This window comes from Condylura cristata, unplaced genomic scaffold (genome assembly GCF_000260355.1).
Source record: "Condylura cristata isolate star-nosed mole 26May11 unplaced genomic scaffold, ConCri1.0 scaffold00041, whole genome shotgun sequence".
In the NCBI taxonomy this organism is placed as follows: Eukaryota; Metazoa; Chordata; class Mammalia; order Eulipotyphla; family Talpidae; genus Condylura; species Condylura cristata.
Window position 1 is genome coordinate 4,998,099 of NW_004567142.1, and position 17,212 is coordinate 5,015,310.

The 17,212-nt window shown below is 62.2% G+C and overlaps 3 protein-coding genes across 8 annotated transcripts in view; 2 read left to right on the forward strand and 1 right to left on the reverse strand.

The window, feature by feature from the left end:
- SCAF1 (SR-related CTD-associated factor 1) overlaps positions 1-4,030 on the forward strand; it is a 9,617-nt gene extending 5,587 nt beyond the window's left edge. The window contains exons 7-11 of the mRNA XM_012733507.1: positions 3-840; positions 1,320-1,402; positions 1,568-1,786; positions 3,300-3,428; positions 3,616-4,030. Of these exons, the coding sequence (XP_012588961.1) occupies positions 3-840; positions 1,320-1,402; positions 1,568-1,786; positions 3,300-3,428; positions 3,616-3,807 (1,461 nt within the window). The 3' untranslated portion in view covers positions 3,808-4,030. The remainder of the gene's footprint in view (positions 1-2; positions 841-1,319; positions 1,403-1,567; positions 1,787-3,299; positions 3,429-3,615) is intronic.
- An 838-nt stretch (positions 4,031-4,868) lies between these two features.
- On the reverse strand, positions 4,869-9,289 carry IRF3 (interferon regulatory factor 3). 4 transcript variants are annotated; one of them, XM_012733806.1, is made up of 8 exons: positions 9,127-9,289; positions 8,139-8,311; positions 7,351-7,522; positions 7,213-7,265; positions 6,507-6,684; positions 6,034-6,411; positions 5,462-5,577; positions 4,869-5,088 (listed from the first exon to the last, which is right to left on the reverse strand). In XM_012733806.1, exons 2-8 carry the CDS (start codon positions 8,301-8,303, stop codon positions 4,921-4,923), a joined length of 1,230 nt encoding a protein of 409 aa, XP_012589260.1. In that variant the 5' UTR covers positions 8,304-8,311; positions 9,127-9,289; the 3' UTR covers positions 4,869-4,920. The 4 variants fall into 4 exon arrangements, with proteins under 4 accessions (XP_012589260.1, XP_012589259.1, XP_004694067.1 ...); XM_012733805.1 differs by having other exon boundaries at positions 8,139-8,335; XM_004694010.2 differs by having other exon boundaries at positions 9,087-9,289.
- A 118-nt stretch (positions 9,290-9,407) lies between these two features.
- On the forward strand, positions 9,408-15,524 carry BCL2L12 (BCL2-like 12 (proline rich)). Of its 3 annotated transcripts, XM_012733447.1 has the most exons (7): positions 9,408-9,507; positions 10,124-10,235; positions 10,436-10,578; positions 11,629-11,715; positions 11,800-11,891; positions 12,545-12,832; positions 15,344-15,524. In XM_012733447.1, exons 2-7 carry the CDS (start codon positions 10,132-10,134, stop codon positions 15,392-15,394), a joined length of 765 nt encoding a protein of 254 aa, XP_012588901.1. In that variant the 5' UTR covers positions 9,408-9,507; positions 10,124-10,131; the 3' UTR covers positions 15,395-15,524. The 3 variants fall into 3 exon arrangements, with proteins under 3 accessions (XP_012588901.1, XP_012588902.1, XP_012588900.1); XM_012733448.1 differs by lacking the exon at positions 9,408-9,507 and having other exon boundaries at positions 9,762-10,235; positions 12,545-12,874; XM_012733446.1 differs by lacking the exon at positions 9,408-9,507 and having other exon boundaries at positions 9,762-10,235.
- The last annotated feature ends 1,688 nt before the right edge of the window (positions 15,525-17,212 follow it).

Here is a 17,212-nt window from a genome sequence, read left to right on the forward strand (position 1 = left end):
CGTCGTCGTCGTCGTCGTCCTCGTCCTCCCGGAAGGTGAAGCTGCAGTCCAAGGTGGCCGTGCTGATCCGCGAGGGCGTCAGCAGCACCACGCCCGCCAAGGAGGCGGCGCCCTCCGGCCTGGGCTCCATCGGAGTCAAGTTCAGCCGCGACCGCGAGAGCCGCTCCCCCTTCCTCAAGCCCGACGAGCGGGCCCCTGCCGAGGTGGCCAGGGCGGCGCCGGGCAGCACCAAGCCCAAAAAGACCAAGGTCAAGGCCAAGGCCGGGGCCAAGAAAGCCAAGGGGACCAAGGGGAAGACGAAGCCCTCCAAGACCAGGAAGAAGCTGCGGGGCGCCGGGGGCGCCGCGACGCTCAAGAAGTCCAAGGCGGACAGCTGCAGCCAGCCAGCGGGGGCCCAGGGGGCCGAGGAGACTTCCTGGTCCGGCGAGGAGCGGCCGGCCAAGGCGCCCAGCACCCCGCCCCCCAAGGCCGCGCCTCCGGCCCCTGCGCTCACGCCGGACTCGCAGACTGTGGACAGCAGCTGTAAGACCCCTGAAGTCTCCTTCCTACCCGAAGAGGCCCCCGAGGAGGCGGGGGTCCGAGGTGGGGCGGAGGAGGAGGACGACGAGGAGGAGGAGGAGGAGGAGGAGGAGGAGGAGGAGCAGCAACCGGCCACCACCACGGCCACCAGCACGGCCGCGGCCGCGCCCAGCACGGCCCCCAGCGCAGGGTCCACGGCCGGTGACTCGGGGGCAGAGGACGGGCCGGCCTCTCGGGCCTCTCAGCTGCCCACGCTGCCCCCACCCATGCCATGGAACCTGCCTGCTGGTGTGGACTGCACCACCAGTGGCGTCCTGGCCTGTGAGTGTCCCTGCAGAGGGCTGGGGTCAGGGCAGGCGGGGGGGGCCCCTAGAGGACGGGGGAGGCCTGGCGACGGTGGGGCCACCTCAGGTAGGTCTAGTGGCCTGGACCAGAGGAACTCGGGCCACTGGGCGCGCACAGGGCGCCTCGTTGGGGGAGAGCGGGGCGGGGGGTGGCCCTGGCCGATGGGGAGAGCGCGACGCTCGGGGTCTGCCCAGAGGGCAGCCAGAGAGGCTCGGTGGGGAAACCGGAAAGAGTGGGGTGAGCGGGCCGTGGTGCCCGGGGGCTCAGGAGACAGACGCGCCCACCCCAGTGGGGGCATCGAGGGACCCTGGCCCCGCACACACACGGGCCACTTCGCGGATGACGGAGCAGCGCGGGGCCGTCTCCGGGTTGAGGCCGACTGCCGGTCCCGGGGCGCGGGGCGGGGCCGTGGCTGCTGCAGCTCACTGTCTCCTCGTCGCTTCCGCCTGCTGCAGTGACTGCACTTCTCTTCAAGATGGAGGAAGCCAACCTGGCCAGCAGAGTGAAGGCCCAGGAGCTGATCCAGGCCACCAACCAGGTGGGCTCCGGGCAGAGGGCCCCCCCGGCACGCTTTGGGGCGAGGTGCCGGCCGAAGAAGAGGAGCCTGCTGCTCCTGGGGCTGGGGAGCTCAGGGCGGGAGTGATGGGGCGCGGGCTCTCACGCCCGCCCCCCCCGCTCATTGTCCTTCTGGCTCTTCTCGCAGATCCTCAGCCACAGAAAGCCGCCCTCAAGTCTGGGGGTGACACCAGCTCCCGTGCCCCCCTCGTTGGGTCTGCCCCCTGGCCCTTCCAGCTACCTGCTCCCCGGAAGCCTCCCCCTGGGGGGCTGCGGCTCCACCCCTCCCACCCCCACCGGGCTGGCCGCGGCGTCTGACAAGAGGGAAGGCAGCAGCAGCTCCGAGGGACGAGGGGACACAGACAAGGTGAGCGGGCTCGGGGGAGGGTTCGGAGAGGGGACAGGTCAGAGGCGGCCAAGGCTGGTGCCCCAAGAACGTGGCTCAGCTGTAGGGGCCGCGCCTGCGCTGGCCGGAGACGCGGGGCGCCCCGCTGGCGCCTGTGGCCTTCCGCACCCTCTTCTGTGCCACCCGCCTGGGGCTGCCTGTTGGCTGCCCGCGGGTCTGCACGTGGCCCGCAGCGTTCCCCAGCTCCCTCGCTCTGAGGGCACGAGGAAAGCCAGGTGTCCGCCCCTCCGCTAGGAGGGGACACGAGACCTGGTGCGGGCGGATGCCCCTCTACTCTGCTCCGGCCTCCGTGGGCTCCGGTCACTTTGTTAGTTCCGGTCAGTCTGTTGCAGTTCGATAACCCGTCACTGGAGGATGGTCTTGCCCACCCCGCACACACCCCAGGACAGTGCAGAGGTCAAGCCAGACAACCCCCCAAGAGGCCCCAGAGGGACCACAGTAAGGCAGTGACCCGAGAGGCCGCACTGGCCGTCCTCTGCCGCTGCGCCTGCCGCGTCTGCAGCCGGTGTGGCGCAGGGCCCTTCGGAGCCGCGTCTCTTTAGAAACTCACTTCCTCACTTTCTTGAAGGATGTATTTATGCACACGGAACTGGGGTACAGGCCAGAGGTGGGAGAGTGAGAGGGTTCACCAGAGACAGCAGAACAGGCGGGTCTACTGAAATCCACTGCTGAGGGGAGCAGCGGGAAGACCGGAGAGGTCTGCTGCGCCCTGTGAAAACCTCCTTGGGCTCAGGGGCCTCAAGATCCCTCCTGCGGGGCCCATGGGCCCCCAGAATGCTCAGTGGCCCTTCAGCTGACTGTTCACCGCCCTGCCAGGTGTCCTGCCCTTCTGGGCTCAGCTTACCCTCCCGTCCCCTCAGCCTGGCCCTAGGGAAGGGTGACCGGCCGGGCCGGGCTGCCCGCCCTCTGGCTAGCTGTTTCTGTTAGCGTTTGCAAAACTCCAGCGCCCGGTCTCGGGGCCCCCTAGCTCTCCCTGCCCTGCCCCTTGTGTTTGTCCCCGTGGCCATCACCTAGAACAGCCCCCACCCCGCGGGCTCGCCGCTGTGGCTTCGGTGCTTGTTGCTGCGTCCGCCCACGGGTGCTGCCCCCGCTCCACGAGCGCCCTCGGGGGGCACAGCCCGGAGCAGCGCGCCGAGCGCTGGAGGCCGGCCCCGCCGGTGCTGGCTTCTGCTCGGTCCCGCAGCCGGCGCCTCCGGTCAGAGCAAGCCCCGCCAGCGCCCGTCGTCAGGCTCACCCCGCCAGCGCCGTCTCCCCGCCAGACCCTGAGCTCGTCAGGGCGGGGGCAGTGGGGCTGGTCCCGGCCGCCCGGTGCCGCGGGGCCCTCTGCCTGGAGGACAGGCTCAGCGCCCTTCGTGGGCCCCGCCCGGGCAGGGCTCGCGGTGACCACGGCTGTGTGGAACTTCCATCTGGGAGCGTAGCGGGCGGGCAAACCGTTGAGCGGGACTCACCTCCGTGGCGCTCCTGTCCCCGCCAGTACCTGAAGAAGCTGCACACGCAGGAGCGGGCAGTGGAGGAGGTGAAGCTGGCCATCAAGCCCTACTACCAGAAGAAGGACATCACCAAGGAGGAGTACAAGGACATCCTGAGGAAGGCTGTCCACAAGGTGGGCCGGCGGGGCACGGTGGGGGGCTCGTCCCTGCTCAGGCTGGTGCGGGTGTACAGAGGCGCGATTGGGGCCTGTCCTGCCGGCCTCCAGGAAAGCCGGGTCACTGGCCTGGGAGCAGTTCCTCACTTGCCTAGGCTTGGTGGGTCCGGAGGCTGGGGTGACCACAGCTCCCCTTGCTCCCCAGATCTGCCACAGCAAAAGTGGGGAGATCAACCCGGTGAAGGTGAGCAACTTGGTGCGGGCCTACGTCCAGCGCTACCGCTACTTCCGCAAGCACGGCCGCAAGCCAGGGGACCCCCCGGGCCCCCCACGGCCACCCAAGGAGCCAGGGCCCCCCGACAAGGGTGGCCCGGGTCTGCCCCTGCCCCCTCTCTGAGAGCCCCGCCGCTCCCGCCCTCCGTTGCCGCCTCAGAATTCTGGACGTATTTATGGCTCCGCCTCCCCACCTCGCTCCCCTCCGTGGGATGATTGGGGGGTTGCTGCGGGGAAGAGGAGGGCCCCTGCCCTGCCCGGCCCCAAGCCTATCCCCCGGCCCTAGACCTGTTCCTACAGTCTTGCCCCTGTTCGTGCCCCCCAGTTTCATTAAAGATTTCATGAAATGTTAACCCGAAGCCCACGAGCAGCCCTTGTTTTCAGAGACCGAAGTGGGAAAGGAGGGAGCAGGTCGCGGTAGGCGGGGCGAGTCGGGCGCAGCGGGGAGCCCGCTGGGCCCGCTCCGGGCTTGAAGCAGGCGAGGGTGGCGCAGACCCAGGCCCGCAGCCAGAAGCCTCGCTGTGCCCGCAGGCCTGCGAGTGCTGCTGCGCCTCAGCGAGGGGCAGAAGCCCCGTGTCTCCTGGGCACCAGGTGCCGCGCTTGGCCTGGGCATTGCCCCAGGAAGGGCCCCTGTCCCCAGTGGCAGGCTCTCCCCGTCCGTCCCTGAGGCTGGCGCGCCCAACTCCCTCCCTGAAGTGGAGAGCGAAACCGAGGCACGGCAGGCTGCACGCCCGAGGCTTCTGCTAGCCCGTCAGTCCTCACCCGAAGCTGGGTCCGGGAAGGGGAGGCCGAGGCCCCGGGCCTGGGCAGGCAGGCCGCAGGGCTGGAGCCCCCGGGAGGGCAGAGGACGCCCACAGCCAGGGGGGCGGACCCGGCGACCCCAGGGGCTGAGGCGGCCCGGGCTGCAGGCGAGTGCCAGACTCAGCCACAGGCCTCCAGGCCGCGACCCGAGGCCCCCCGACTCTGACCTGCTCGTGCTTCCTCCTCGTGTCCTTTGCACGTCCCCAAGGCCCCATGTCCTGGTCTGTAAGGCGGGGTGACCAGCCCCCCTTCTAATCCCTGGAGGAGGTGGGGGTAACAGGCGGCACAGTTCGGGCCCCTGTGGTGAGCTGCTGGGCGTGGGGGGTCGCAGGTGGCTCAGGCCAGAGCTGGGCCGGCCTGGGGACAGCAAACACCAGACACGGGGGCCCGGCGGGAGGCACTTTATTAGCCGGTGGGCCCAGGCTGCGCCCGGAGACTAGAACTCCATGTCCTCGAGCAGGTCCTGGAGGCAGGCCTTGTACTGGTCCGAGGAGAGGGACAGGGGCTGGCCGTTGGAGATGTGCAGGTCCACGGTGTTTTCGAGGGAGGAGGCTCCCCCCGATCGTGCCATGTCTAGCAGGATCTTGAGGCACATGGGCACCACCTGCAGGGGGTGGGAAACTCAGGTCAGGGGGCCTGCCCCCAAAACTGCCCAGTGGAGTTAGCGGACTTCCCCTCCCCCGAGTCCAGCCTCCCCAAGTAAAGCTCCAGGCCCAGCTATGGGGCGCTGTGGGCTCCCCATGAGTCAGGGCTGAGGCTGCTGGCCCTGGTCTCCTGGGGCCTGCTGGGACGCGTGGTCCCTAGAGAGCTCAAAGCAGGCTCCGGGGATGAGGCCATGAGAGGGACCCCCAGAAACTCCTGAGGCGGTAAACTGGTGGTTGCCGAGATGTGAAAGCTGGAGCTTCCCGGGCTTCTGGGAGGTGTTCCTGGAGCAGCCCCTCGGGAGAGCCGCCCCCGTGGGGCCCTGGCGGCAGCACCTTGACCATCACGAGTCTCTTGGTCCAAGGCTGATCCTGAGGCCACGACTCCCCCACGCAGAACCAGAGGGTGTAGCGTGGCGAGTGTCCACTTCCTTCAATGAAGGCGATCAGATCTGGGGGCCGGGAGTCCCGTCAGCATGGGAAGGGGACCCTTTCCCCAGCACCCCAGCCCAAGCTACAGCCTCCCCTTTTCCGTGACCTACAGCCATCTGCTGTCACGGGGTGAGGCCTGGACACGGCACGGGCACGCCCCCACCCCCTTCCCACCCCAGCAGGGCTGTGGGCCAGACCTGGGCGCCTCCCCTGCCCCAGGCGCTGCGGGGGCCCCCCCAAGCATGCACAGCGGCTCTGGCAGAGCGTTTACTGCTCTCCTGCCCCATGGCCGCCCTGACGGCAGCCCTGGCCAGTGTGGCCTTTTCTTCAGGAGCTGTTGGAGAGGGCCCAGCTGTGGGGCGCGGCCACTGTGCTTTGCCCGAGCTCCCCACGGGGGTGCAGGGAGCAGGCGCCCACCCCCTGGAAGGCCAGCAGCAGGCCGAGGCTGCGCATGTCTGCCTGGCCACCTGGCTCACCTGCCACGAAGGGCCGCAGGTCCAGCACGCTCCCCTCCTTGTCTTTCGGGACCTCGCCGTTGTGTCCATGGCCGCCGTCCGGCAGGAGCTCCTCGCCCACGGCCCAGTACGTGCGGCAGTGCCCCAGCCGCTGGGCGCAGAGCTGCTGACCAGCCCTCCACAGAGCCAGGCCCCCGCCCAGGTAGCTGAGCACGCGCTGCACCAGGCTGATGACGCCCCTGTCCGTGAGGAACGCCTTGGGGTCTGGCAGCACAACCAGCTGCCCAGGGAGCTGGTCCTCTGCAGCTGCCCCCACCAGCCGCAGGCCCTTCTGGCTGAGAACAGTCTGCTGGAAGACCTGGCGGCCCCGGTAGAAGGCGCTGACCTCGAACTCCCACTCTACGCCCGGAGCAGCGTCGTGAAGGGGAGAGACGGAGAGCGTGTCAGGGGCCCGCCGCTGCGGCCCCGCCTGCCCGCCCGTGGCCGGCACTCACCTCCCTCAGGCCCCAGCAGCGGCCTCAGTGGGTTTACAGAGGGCTCCAGGCTTGGGCTGGGTGCTGCAGTGTCCACGCCAGGGCTCAGCACGTGCAGAGGGAGGTGTTCTGGGGCTTCAGCTGGGTGGGGAGACGGGGCCAAGTACATGTTGTTCAGAAACTCCCCCAGAATCTCGTCCTGGAGAGGGGAGAGAGCCAGGCATTGCCACAGCCCTTTTGGGACACCCCGCATGCGCAGGCAGGAGCTCGGCGACGCAGGGACCCAGACCAGAGCTGGACCTAAGCCTCGCCCTCAAGGCGCTTCCAGGCTGAGGAAAGGCTGGTCCTTGGCTCCACGCTGGGCACGCCAGTGCCCCCAAGGAGTGTGTGCCAGGCTGGGCAGGATTTGGGGGCACTGGCCCTGGCACAGACATCAGCAAGACCAAGGGTAGGGAGGCTCTGAGTTCCCAGGAGGCTGAGGGTGTCCAGTCAAGCCAGGAAAGGTAGGACATCCTTGTGTGTAAGGACGCTGAGCGCCTGCTGACAACTGAGGAAGTTGGGGAACCACGCAGGCTGTGAGCAGGGGGGCCCTCTGGGTCAGGTGGGGGCAGACTGCAAGGGAGAGAAGAGGGCGATGAGGAGGCTGAGGCAGTGGTCCAGGGGAGAAGATGAGGCCCAGAGTCATGGGGTGCAGAGGTGGAGCGCAGGTAGTCAGGCGCGTTCTTACCTGGATGTCAGAGGTGTGTGGAGAGATGTCTCGCTCAGGCAGGCAACCCCCCCCTGTGGAGAAAGGTGCTGAGTGGAATGAGCATGCCTGCGACACTGGAAAGCCCATTCCTCCACTGGGAGCCCGCTTATGGCACACCTGGGGTCACAAACTCGAAGACCTTGTGCGGGTCTTGGGGATCTTTGCTCCGGTCCTCAGCTAAACGCACCACTTCCTTCCGGTTCAGGGCAGCCCGGAAGTTCCTTTTCCAGGTGGGTAGGTCCGGCTTGTCCTTCCCAGGCTTGTAGGCACCGCTGGTCTCGGCCCAGGCCTGGGGGACCAGTGGTACCAGGGTGGTGGGAGGGACTGAGACTGCCCCGGGGGGTCTTGGCCCAGCTGCCTCGCTCAGGCTGGGCCCTGGCTCAGGCTGGGCCCTGGCTCAGGCTGGGCCCTGTCCAACCCGGCAATTTCCAACCCCAGCCGCGGCCCTCCCGATGATGCCGCAGATGATGCCATGATGCCCCAGATGATGCCGCAGGGTGCCTAGCCCTGCCCCCAGCTAGCCCCAGAACCCTCTCGGAGCCCCGCCCCTCGAGCTCTGACTCGTTCTACAACCGGGGTGTCCTAATTTGGTGATAAGTAACCTAACTTTGGGCCGAGTCTCAACCGTTCAAGACCTGCCTCCAGAACTCTGCAACCCAGGGGCCCGCCCTCGGCGAGCCCTGAAGACTCGGGTGCACTTCCGCTGCGTCTCGCCTGTTGCCCGAGTTCTACCTTTCCCAACACCTGGCAGCTCCAACCCCACAGCTCTGCCCTGCCGGTGCCCGTCCCGCTGGTCCCGCCCCTCAGCGCTAACCCCACCTCCGCCCGCCCCCTTCCGAGGCCCCACCCCCCTACCTACTCGGGCCGCCCTGCGTTTCCCGCGTCCCTGGCCTAGCGCCACGTACCCGAAAGATGCCGAAATCTTCCTGCTGGGTGTCCTGCCGCAAACCATGCTTCCAAGGGATGCGGAAGCGCGTGCGGCTCCCATCCAGCCAGGCCACGCCCTCGAAGTGCCCTCGGTCCAGCTTCGACACCAGCCAGGGCACGATCCGAGGCTTTGGGGTTCCCATCGTCTGGTCTGCGCGCAGGGAGCAGTTCCTGGCTGTGGGTGATCTCTCACGACTAGCCGGCCCGAGGGGTCCACACCCAGACCTCTCTCACGGCTCGCGGCACAGTTCCCACACCCATGTTATCTCGGGGTACGAAGAGACCTCCCGTTCTCTAGAGAGGCACCCCAGTTCACCTAAGAGCCCCTACCAATCCACTTGAGACCTCCTTCTCCCCAGGTTCTTCTGTGCAGACCTCTAGCCCCTCAATTCCGCCTGTCTCTTCCACCGTAAACCCAATCACACACCGCCACAGCACCCAATGCGGGTAGGTACCCCAGTTACCGAAGGAAGTCCTTCCCTCTAGTTACTTAGTGCAGACTATTCAGCTGTGGTGGAGGCCTCCACATCCTTCCTGCACTTACCGCAAAACAGACTGCCTTCCACAGGTGCCCCCGAAGCTCCCCTCACCCGTTTCCCCTCAGCCCTTTGCAACCGCAACCCTGACCCCACGCCCTAACACTCGGCCACCCTCCTCCAGTGCACGCGCCCACTTCCCGAGTGGACAGGCTCCATCGGCAGAGCTCACCGTTCCTTCCCTAGCCCACCACGACCCCTAGTCCCCCCATGGTAGAGCCCTGCGGCTTCTGAGGCTTGTTCTCACAGCCGACCTCCGGCGCCGGCTATTGCTGTCCCCGACCCTGGCTTCACGTTCCGCAGGGCACACAACCCCCTCTTCTCTAGGAAGGCAGACCCAATCTTTCCGCCGCTCCTCACTCCCAGATATCCTCGGCTCTTCCGTGTTACCTAGGTAGAGGATCGGGGCGCGCAGGGTTTGGGGGCCCACCCGGGTCTTTGGGTTCCGGTAGCTCTCGGACTCGAAGCTGCACACCCCTTCCAGTTCAGCTGGGCTTTAGATCGGCGGGGCTCTCTTTTCTATGGATTTCTCGAAATAAAAACAACTTTCTCGTTTGGGAGCGAGACTCCACAATCAAAGGGGCGGTCCCCCGAGTGCGAACGGCCGCCCCCATGTCCTTAAAAAGGTCTTCCGGCTCGGGCATGCTGGGAACGTCGCAAGTAAATTACGTATCCACCCAGTGCCCCGCCCCTTCTACGTTAGGGCCGGCACCGCGTCGGCTCACTGCGCAGGCGCGGGAAAGTTGAACGGAAAACGAAAAGTTTAAACAAGCTCACGGGTGGAGGCGGCGGGGGCGGGGCCCTCGATCAGGTGAGTGGCGCATGAGCGAGGCCTAGACAGGGAGAGGAGAGGAGGAGGCTGGGGTCTGGAGCGGGTACCCCGGCTCCGCAGCTCCGACAGCCGGGCGTCCAGATAGCCCAGGCCAGCCTCGGGTACTGAACTACATCTCCCAGATTGCTGCGCGGCGAGGAAGTGTGGGCCGAGGGGGATGGTTGCTCTGAAGGCTGCTGGGATTGGTAGTTCGCAATCCTCTAAGGGCTTGAATAGTTTTGCTTCTGCTTTTAGAATCTGCAAGTGGGATCCTCAGCTCTTCTTTCCCTCGAGGGGCCAAGGGTCCCCTTCTCTTGAGACCCAGGACTTCAAACCCCTCCGCTCCTTCTTTCCTTAAGCCTTAGAATCCTTGTCCCTAGCCACTTCTCCCAGAATCACAATTTTCATCCTCATGCCTGTTCTTTTTATGGGGACTCAGGAGCCTAGCACCCCAGACTCCATCTATGCTAAAGGATGTAGGGGTCCAGCTATCAGCTCCTTCATCCCTTGGGCACTCACCAACCCTGAGTGTCCCTTCCTCATTCCAGAACTGGGAGTTTGGGCCCCAAGCCTTCCCGCTGGACCGTGGAGTCCATTCCCAGGCCCTCTTTCATAGGTGCCTCCATGGCCGGCTCCGAAGAGCTGGGGCTCCGGGAGGACACACTGAGGGTCCTAGCTGCCTTCCTCAGGCGGGGTGAAGCTGCCACAGGCTCCATCACCCCACCCAGGTAAGAGAAATTGCCTTCTTCCCCAGGGGCTTCCATATGGGGTGGGACCCTCTCTGGGTCTTGCCTCTGGTCTTAGTCTCTTTTCCTCGCTTTTTATATCTGGCTCTAGTCTTTGTCCCCAGGGTTTCAGGAGAGTCTTTCAGTGGGAAGGAAAGGGTGCTGCTTATGGGGGGGTCACATGCTGAGATCCCTTTCACCAGGAGCCCCATACAGGAGGAGCCAGCAGACTTCCTGAGCCGCCTTCGAAGATGTCTTCCCTGTCCCCTGGGGCGAGGAGCAGTTCCCCCTGAGTCCCCTCGGCCTTGCTCCCTGCCCCTCCGCCACTGCTATGGTTCAGAACCTGGTAAGAGATTTCCCTAGGTCATCCGTGAACTGGCAGTGCCAAAAGCCTTGATTAAAAAAAAAAAAAAAGATTTAGTTATGCATACAGAACTGGAATACAGGCCAGAAGTGCAGGGCAGTGAGAAGACTCAACAGAGACAGAGTGGAGCACAGAACAGGCAGGTTGGTGAGGGAGCAGCTCGAGACACGCCATATGGGTCAGCTCCGTGGCTGGGAGTCAGACTTTATGCTGAAGCTGTCACAGCTTCGAAGTGCTGCGCTTTAACCCGTTGTGCCACCAGGGAGGTCCCAAAATCTTGATTCTTAAGGCACAGACTGGATCAGACACCAGTATAGTGCTATGGAGTCTGCAGCACCCACCCTCTCCATTATGTGCCCCCCCCCACACTCCACTTAGTAATTGCTGTGGTGAGCTGCCTTCAGGCGGGCTCTCAGTTCCTTTCTCTTTGTCGTGACTGCCTTTCCATCCATGCTTCCCTGCCCTAGAACTTCAGTAACCCTCCGTATCCCCTCCACCAACCCCCAGTAGGAAGACAGGGGACCTGGTTTTCGATCACAACTCCCTGGTGGCTTAGTTACATGACCTAGGGAAATCCTGTTCTTCCTGGCTGCCATCTGTCTCCATTAGCGAAGTAGGAATGAGGTGGCTGTAAGACTTGATTAGGAGTGACCAACAGGACTCGTATCATCTACGTGAGCCTAGGTAAACTACTGGGAGTGCTAACTTGGAAAGGATTTTGCAGCTGGGGAAAGTTCCACGATCAATTGATGATGCCTGAAACGGGCAGGCATAGCGGGGCCACCAGAGGGAGGTGGTGCTTCCTTGGGGGGGGACGTCGGGTTTGGTGCTATCATCCAACACCATTGTGGAGGACACCTTAAAGTGGAAAGTCCAAGGGTTTGTTTTCTGTTTTTATCAAGTTTGCTTACAGGACTTAAGTGAACCTCACTCTAAAGTAAAAATCATTGCTACCTGGCAAGCTTTTGGGAAGGAGAGAGTCTATCAGGTCCTAGAGTCCCGGAGACCCAGCACTGACTCTTTCCACCCCAGGCCCTGCTACTCCAGACTTCTACGCCCTGGTGGCCGAGCGGCTGGAACAATTGGTCCAAGAGCAACTGAGATCCCCACCTAGCCCAGGTGAGGTGCAGAGAGGCCTGGAGAAGGTGGAAAGTAGAGGGTAGGCAGGCTTCTGCCCCAGCCACATTCTCTTCCGCTTTCCAGAGTTACAAGGTTCTGCACCTACAGAGAAGGAAGCCCTGCTGCGGAGGCTGGTGGCCTTGCTGGAGGAGGAGGCAGAAGTCATTAACCAGAAGGTAACCAATAATCTGTTCCACCCTTTAGCTGGAACAGGAATTGCAGGATGCTTGGGCACGGGGATTGGAAGCTGGGTCTGTGTTCTCTCAGGGTGTCTAGTTGGGGAGAGAGTGGGACAGGGCTTCAGTGGCTGTTTGGGTGACTGGGGTGCTTTGTTCAGTAATTTAACTTCAGTGCCACCGGAGGTATATATAGGAAAAAAAATTGAGGTGAAAGTTGGGGGGATTATGTTAGGGGCTCATGGGTACGGTTACAGCTGTCTAAAATTTGAACCCCTTATTGGGATGGACTCTGGAGGGGTGCGGCTTGTGACTGTCTTGAAATCTGATTGACTGGAGCCTGGGCACAGATCAGACACCATAATCCTGTAATATTAAAGTAGAAGGCTAGGTGATGATAGACCGTAGGCTGGCCTTGGGGACGCTCTGGAAACCTTCGGGGTATGGCTAGCAGGTTAGCATTCTAGAGCTCCCCTAAAGTAGGATTTAGCCTACCCCGCTTGCCTTCTAGCCCCGCTCCTTTCTATTCTTTCGGCGGAGACCAGAGCCCGGTTTGTGATTGGCTGATGTGGCTGGGTGGGCGTGACTGAGGACACCCCCCAGCCTCCGATTGGCTGGGCATGACTGAGGCGGGGCCTGCTTCTTCCCCGCAGCTCGCCGCGGACCCCGCCCTGCGCCGCCAGCTGGCCCGGCTCTCGGCCGGCTCCTTCTCCCGCCTGGTGGAGCTGTTCTCCAGCCGGGAGGGCAGCCCTGGCCCGGGCCGCACCGGGCAGTCCTTGCCTTGTCCCGGCCCGCCGCCGCCCTCCCCGGAGCCCCTGGCCCGCCTGGCCCTGGCCATGGAGCTGAGCCGGCGCGTGGCGGGGCTGGGAGGCACCCTGGCGGGACTCAGCGTGGAGCATGTGCACAGCTTCGCACCGTGGATCCAGGCCCGCGGCGGCTGGGTGAGCGGCAGCCCTCAGGCCCTCCCTTGAGCAGCCGGAATGGTGCGTGTGGAGGTGGTGTGGCAGCTTGAGGCTCCCTCCAGAGTGGAGTCCTTGCAGGTCCTGCCGGGAGCCCAGTGCCATGCTAACTGAGCCTCCCCTGCACACCAGGCCCGCGGGTTAAGCACTCTGGGTATACTAACAATGGGGGACCAGCGTTCACCTCCCTGGGCTGCCTCCTTCCTCACTTAGGGCAGTGGCGCCCACCCCAAAGACTCACTGTGAGGGTTCAGTGGGATCCTCGTTGAGTCATTACGCCACACACCGTGGTATTTTTGCTTGCTGAGGCTCCTGCAGAGCTGCCTGTGGGATCCCCTTTCCTGGCTGTGACCCCTGCTGGCTTCCTCTGATCCTTGTGCCCTTCGGTGGCACCCCCAGAGAGGCCTTCCATGGTCCCCATTTAGAATCACAACCACCTGCACACCCTGCCGCCCCCCCTTCCGCTTCACCGCTTTGCTTCCTTCTGTTCTCCTCACCTGTGAAACAGGTGAGGGCTTGTTTTCTTAACTTCCTTTTTTATTTTAAACATTTATTATTCATGCATACAGAACTGGGGTACAGGCCAGAGGTGCAGGGGCAGTGAGAAGATTCACCAGAGACAGAGTGGGGAGCAGGACAGGCCGACTGACTGAACTCCACTGCTGAGGGGAGCAGCAGGCAAGACAGGAGAGGTCTGCTGTGCCCTGTGGGTCACTCCCTGGCCAGGGATCGAACTCAGGCAGCAGTGGCTGCGATAGCTTCATAGTGCTGCGCTTTAACCCTCTGCACCACCGGGGAGGGCCCTCCTTCCTTATTTCTTTGTTAGCTGTCGCCTTCACCCCTGCTGCATCAGAACCAGGAGTCTCTGCCTTACTTGCTCCTCCCTGCTTTAAATCCAGAGCAGGTTTGGGCTTCAATGAGGTAAAGAGACCTTGGCCACTGGCCCCACATTCCTGATCACCAGCCTCCCCTCCCCTGTCCAGTGGGCACCTGCTCACTTACCTGGGGACTCAGCGAGAGTGGGACCATGCCAGGCTCCAAGCTGTAGCTGGCTTTGCAGGTGGCCTTGCAGGACAGCTGTTTGAGGAGTGGGGAGGGCGAGGGAAAGAGTATGGCAGCAAGGCGAGCAGGGGCAGAGAGCAAGAGCAGGGCCAAATTGCAGAACCTGAAGAAGCTGGACTTTGATTGGGGGGAGCTGATGCACAGAAAGTGCAGACCAGCGCCCTCTGCGGGCCGCAGGGAGCGCAGTGGGGTGAAGGCCAGTGGAGGATGTAGGAGGGACCGCCCTGGCCTGAGAGGTGAGGATGGACCCCGCCGGCTGGCTGGCCGAGCTCTGCGCTGAAGGAGTAGGACTTCAGCTTCTCCGCGGGCCTGGATGGAAGGAGTCAAGGGGAACACCCTCTGTTCCCCAGATGCAGAAGGTGCGGATGGGGGCAGGGACGAGCAGCCCAAGAGTCAGATGATTGGAGGTGATCAAGTTAAGGGAGCGACACCCCTCAGATAACTCTGCTGATGAAATTTGCTCGAGATGAGGGCAGAGTGGACTTAAGTGGAGTTCAGGGGATCAGCGCTTTGATCTGTAAACTTTTTTTTTTTAAATCATTACTTTTTATAGTGATAAATGTTAAACTCGCCAGGGAGTTTTAGGGGAATGATAACATTTAAGCCACACAAAAGAAAAATAGATAAACCACACAACATTATGGGATTGGGCTGTGATCCCCTATCAGGGAGGCTTGGGGGATGGGCACCCAGCGCTGGCGCTCAGGCTGTGAGTGGTTAATGGTCCCTGTCCTCTGCCCCCCCCTCACTTTTTTTTTTAAAGATTCATTTATACATACAGAACTGGGGTACAGGCCAGAGATGGGGGGATGTAAGAGGATCCAACAGAGACAGAGAGGGGAGCAGAACAGGCAGATGGACTGAAATCCACTGCTGAGGGGAGCAGTGGGGAGACAGGAAACTTCTGCTGCGCCCTGTGGGTCACTCCCTGGCCGGGGATCAAACTCAAGCTGCGGTGGCTGTGGGCAGCTTCATGGTGCTGCGCTTTAAGCTGTTGCAACGGGCCCTCCCCGGTGGCGCAGGAGGTTAAAGCGCAGCACTAAGAAGCTAAAGCCATTTCAACAAGAGTTCAATCCCTACCTGCCCTGGAGGTGACCCACATGGCACGGCAGACCTCTGCTGACCCTCCCACTGCTCCCCTCAGCAGTGTATTCATCATTTGGCCTCCCCACTCTGTCTCTGGTGGATCCTCTCACCGCCCCTGAACCTCTGTACCCCAGTCCTGTATGCATAAATAAATAAATCTTTAAAAAAAAAAAACAACTGTTGCACCACCAGGGAGGGCCCTGGTCCGTTTTCTGAGTCTTTGCACCCCATTCTCTATGAGTCTGTGTCCCATGTGTCATCCCCCCACCACACCCCCACCCATTCTGAGTGGCAAGGGCCCATGGTGAGGTGAGGCTCCTGCTCACCGTGCCCTCTTCTCCTCAGGCTGGCATCTTAGACGTTTCACCTGTGGACTTGAACTTACCCCTGGACTGAGACCTTCCTCAGAAGCTGCTACCGACTGGACCTCACGTTCTCTGCTCCTCTTCCACTCAGGGCTTTGGGGTGGCCGTCCTCCCCGCATTTGCCAAAAAGAAACCGCTTTTAAATGTTTTCATATTAAACAGTTATATTAAATATTAAATATTTCAGGTATGGATCGTTGCCTTTCACTCGAGAACCAACAGTGTAAGTCGGGGATATATGTTCAGAAATCTCTGGCGTATGCATTAAGGAAGAACTAATTCATTCTAGAATTTTTTGTTGGGATCATCCACAGCTGCCTATTGCCTGGACACACAGCACATTTGGGGTGTTAAACAGTTTCACTCATCCAACTGGCTTATTGAAAGGAGTCCAGCCTCGGGCAGCGTCCCGCCGGGGTTCCCACAAAATGGAGGTATGATAGACGGAAGGAGGGTGAAGGAGATATTTATCAGAAGAAAAGGTTATTGCCAGGAAGGTGGGGGGTTCCTATGGGGCTGAGCTCACTGGTGCAGACTGGGAATCCCTGGATGGGTTCAGGGGGACACTACTGGGAGGTGACACAGGTGAGACTGGCCATTAAGCTTGTGGGCACGAACAGTTCCCCTTTGGGGCTGTTCTGTTTCTTCACAGGATGTTGATACTGTTACTCTAGGTAACTAATTACATTTTGGTGCACTTGCACAGTTTTTTTTAAAGATTATTTATGCATACAGAACTGGGTATAGGCCAGAGGTGCGGGGGCACTGAGGATTCACCAGAAGCAGTGGGGAGCAGAAAAGGTCGGTTGACTGAAATACACTGTGGAGGGGAGCCCTGGGGAGACGGAGAGGTCTGCTGGGCCCCGTGGGTCACTCCCTGGCTGGGGTTCAAACTGGTGCTGTCCGCAGTGGCTGCGGACAGCTTCACAGTGCTGCGCTTTAACATGTCGCTCCAGCAGGAAGGCCCAGACAATTGAATGTTTTAATGAAAGTAAGTTTTTAAAAAAATAAAAACAAAAGTGCCCAAGGCCAGCAGTGTACTCAGGCTCATGTAGTGAAACTGCCATAAAACCCCAAGAGGAAAGGGGCCCCGGGTCCTCCTAATAGGATTGATTTGGGGGACAAAGGCACACCTGGAGAGCGCCCCACCTTCCCCCATGCCTCACCCTGTGGTCCCTGTCATCTGCCTGTTGATGCATGTGTGAGTAACACACACACACTCAGGCCATGCCTCCACGGGCTGACAAAAGTGAGGGGCCAGAGGCTGCAGGAACCTTACCCGGTGACTCAGTGTCCGCCCATTCAGCCCCATTCGGCCTTGTACAGCCCTTCACAAAGACCACGGTAAATTATCAAATACACGGAAGAGAGAGTGGCACAAGCCGGCGTCTTTCTCCGCTGCGGTTTGTAATGCCCCAGGGGGCTCTGACCTCAGCTCTGGGCTCTGACCACAGCTTGCTTCTGACTCCTTGCCGCCCTGCTCTCAAGGGCGGTACTGCCCGGGGTCGCCTACACCCACCCACGCTGCAGCAGGCCAGGGCAGCGCTGGCCCGCGTGGCCCTTGCCCATCGCCCAACGAGTCTGGAAATCGCTCGTGCAAGAACATTCTTGGAGGGCAGGCGAGAGACCTCCTCCCCCTGACCAGCCTGCCCCTTGTCACAGCTCCTGGGGGCAGAGCTGCTGCATCTGACGATGAGTTACTGTCCCTCATCTTGTCGCAGGGGTGGGGATCAAACGCCTCGAAGCCAGGACATCCTGGTGGCGCTGGGCTGGAGTCAGCGCCGTCCAGTGACTGCCGGCCACTGTGACATGCGTTCGACGCCCTCTGACAGGAGTTCGATCCCAGGCC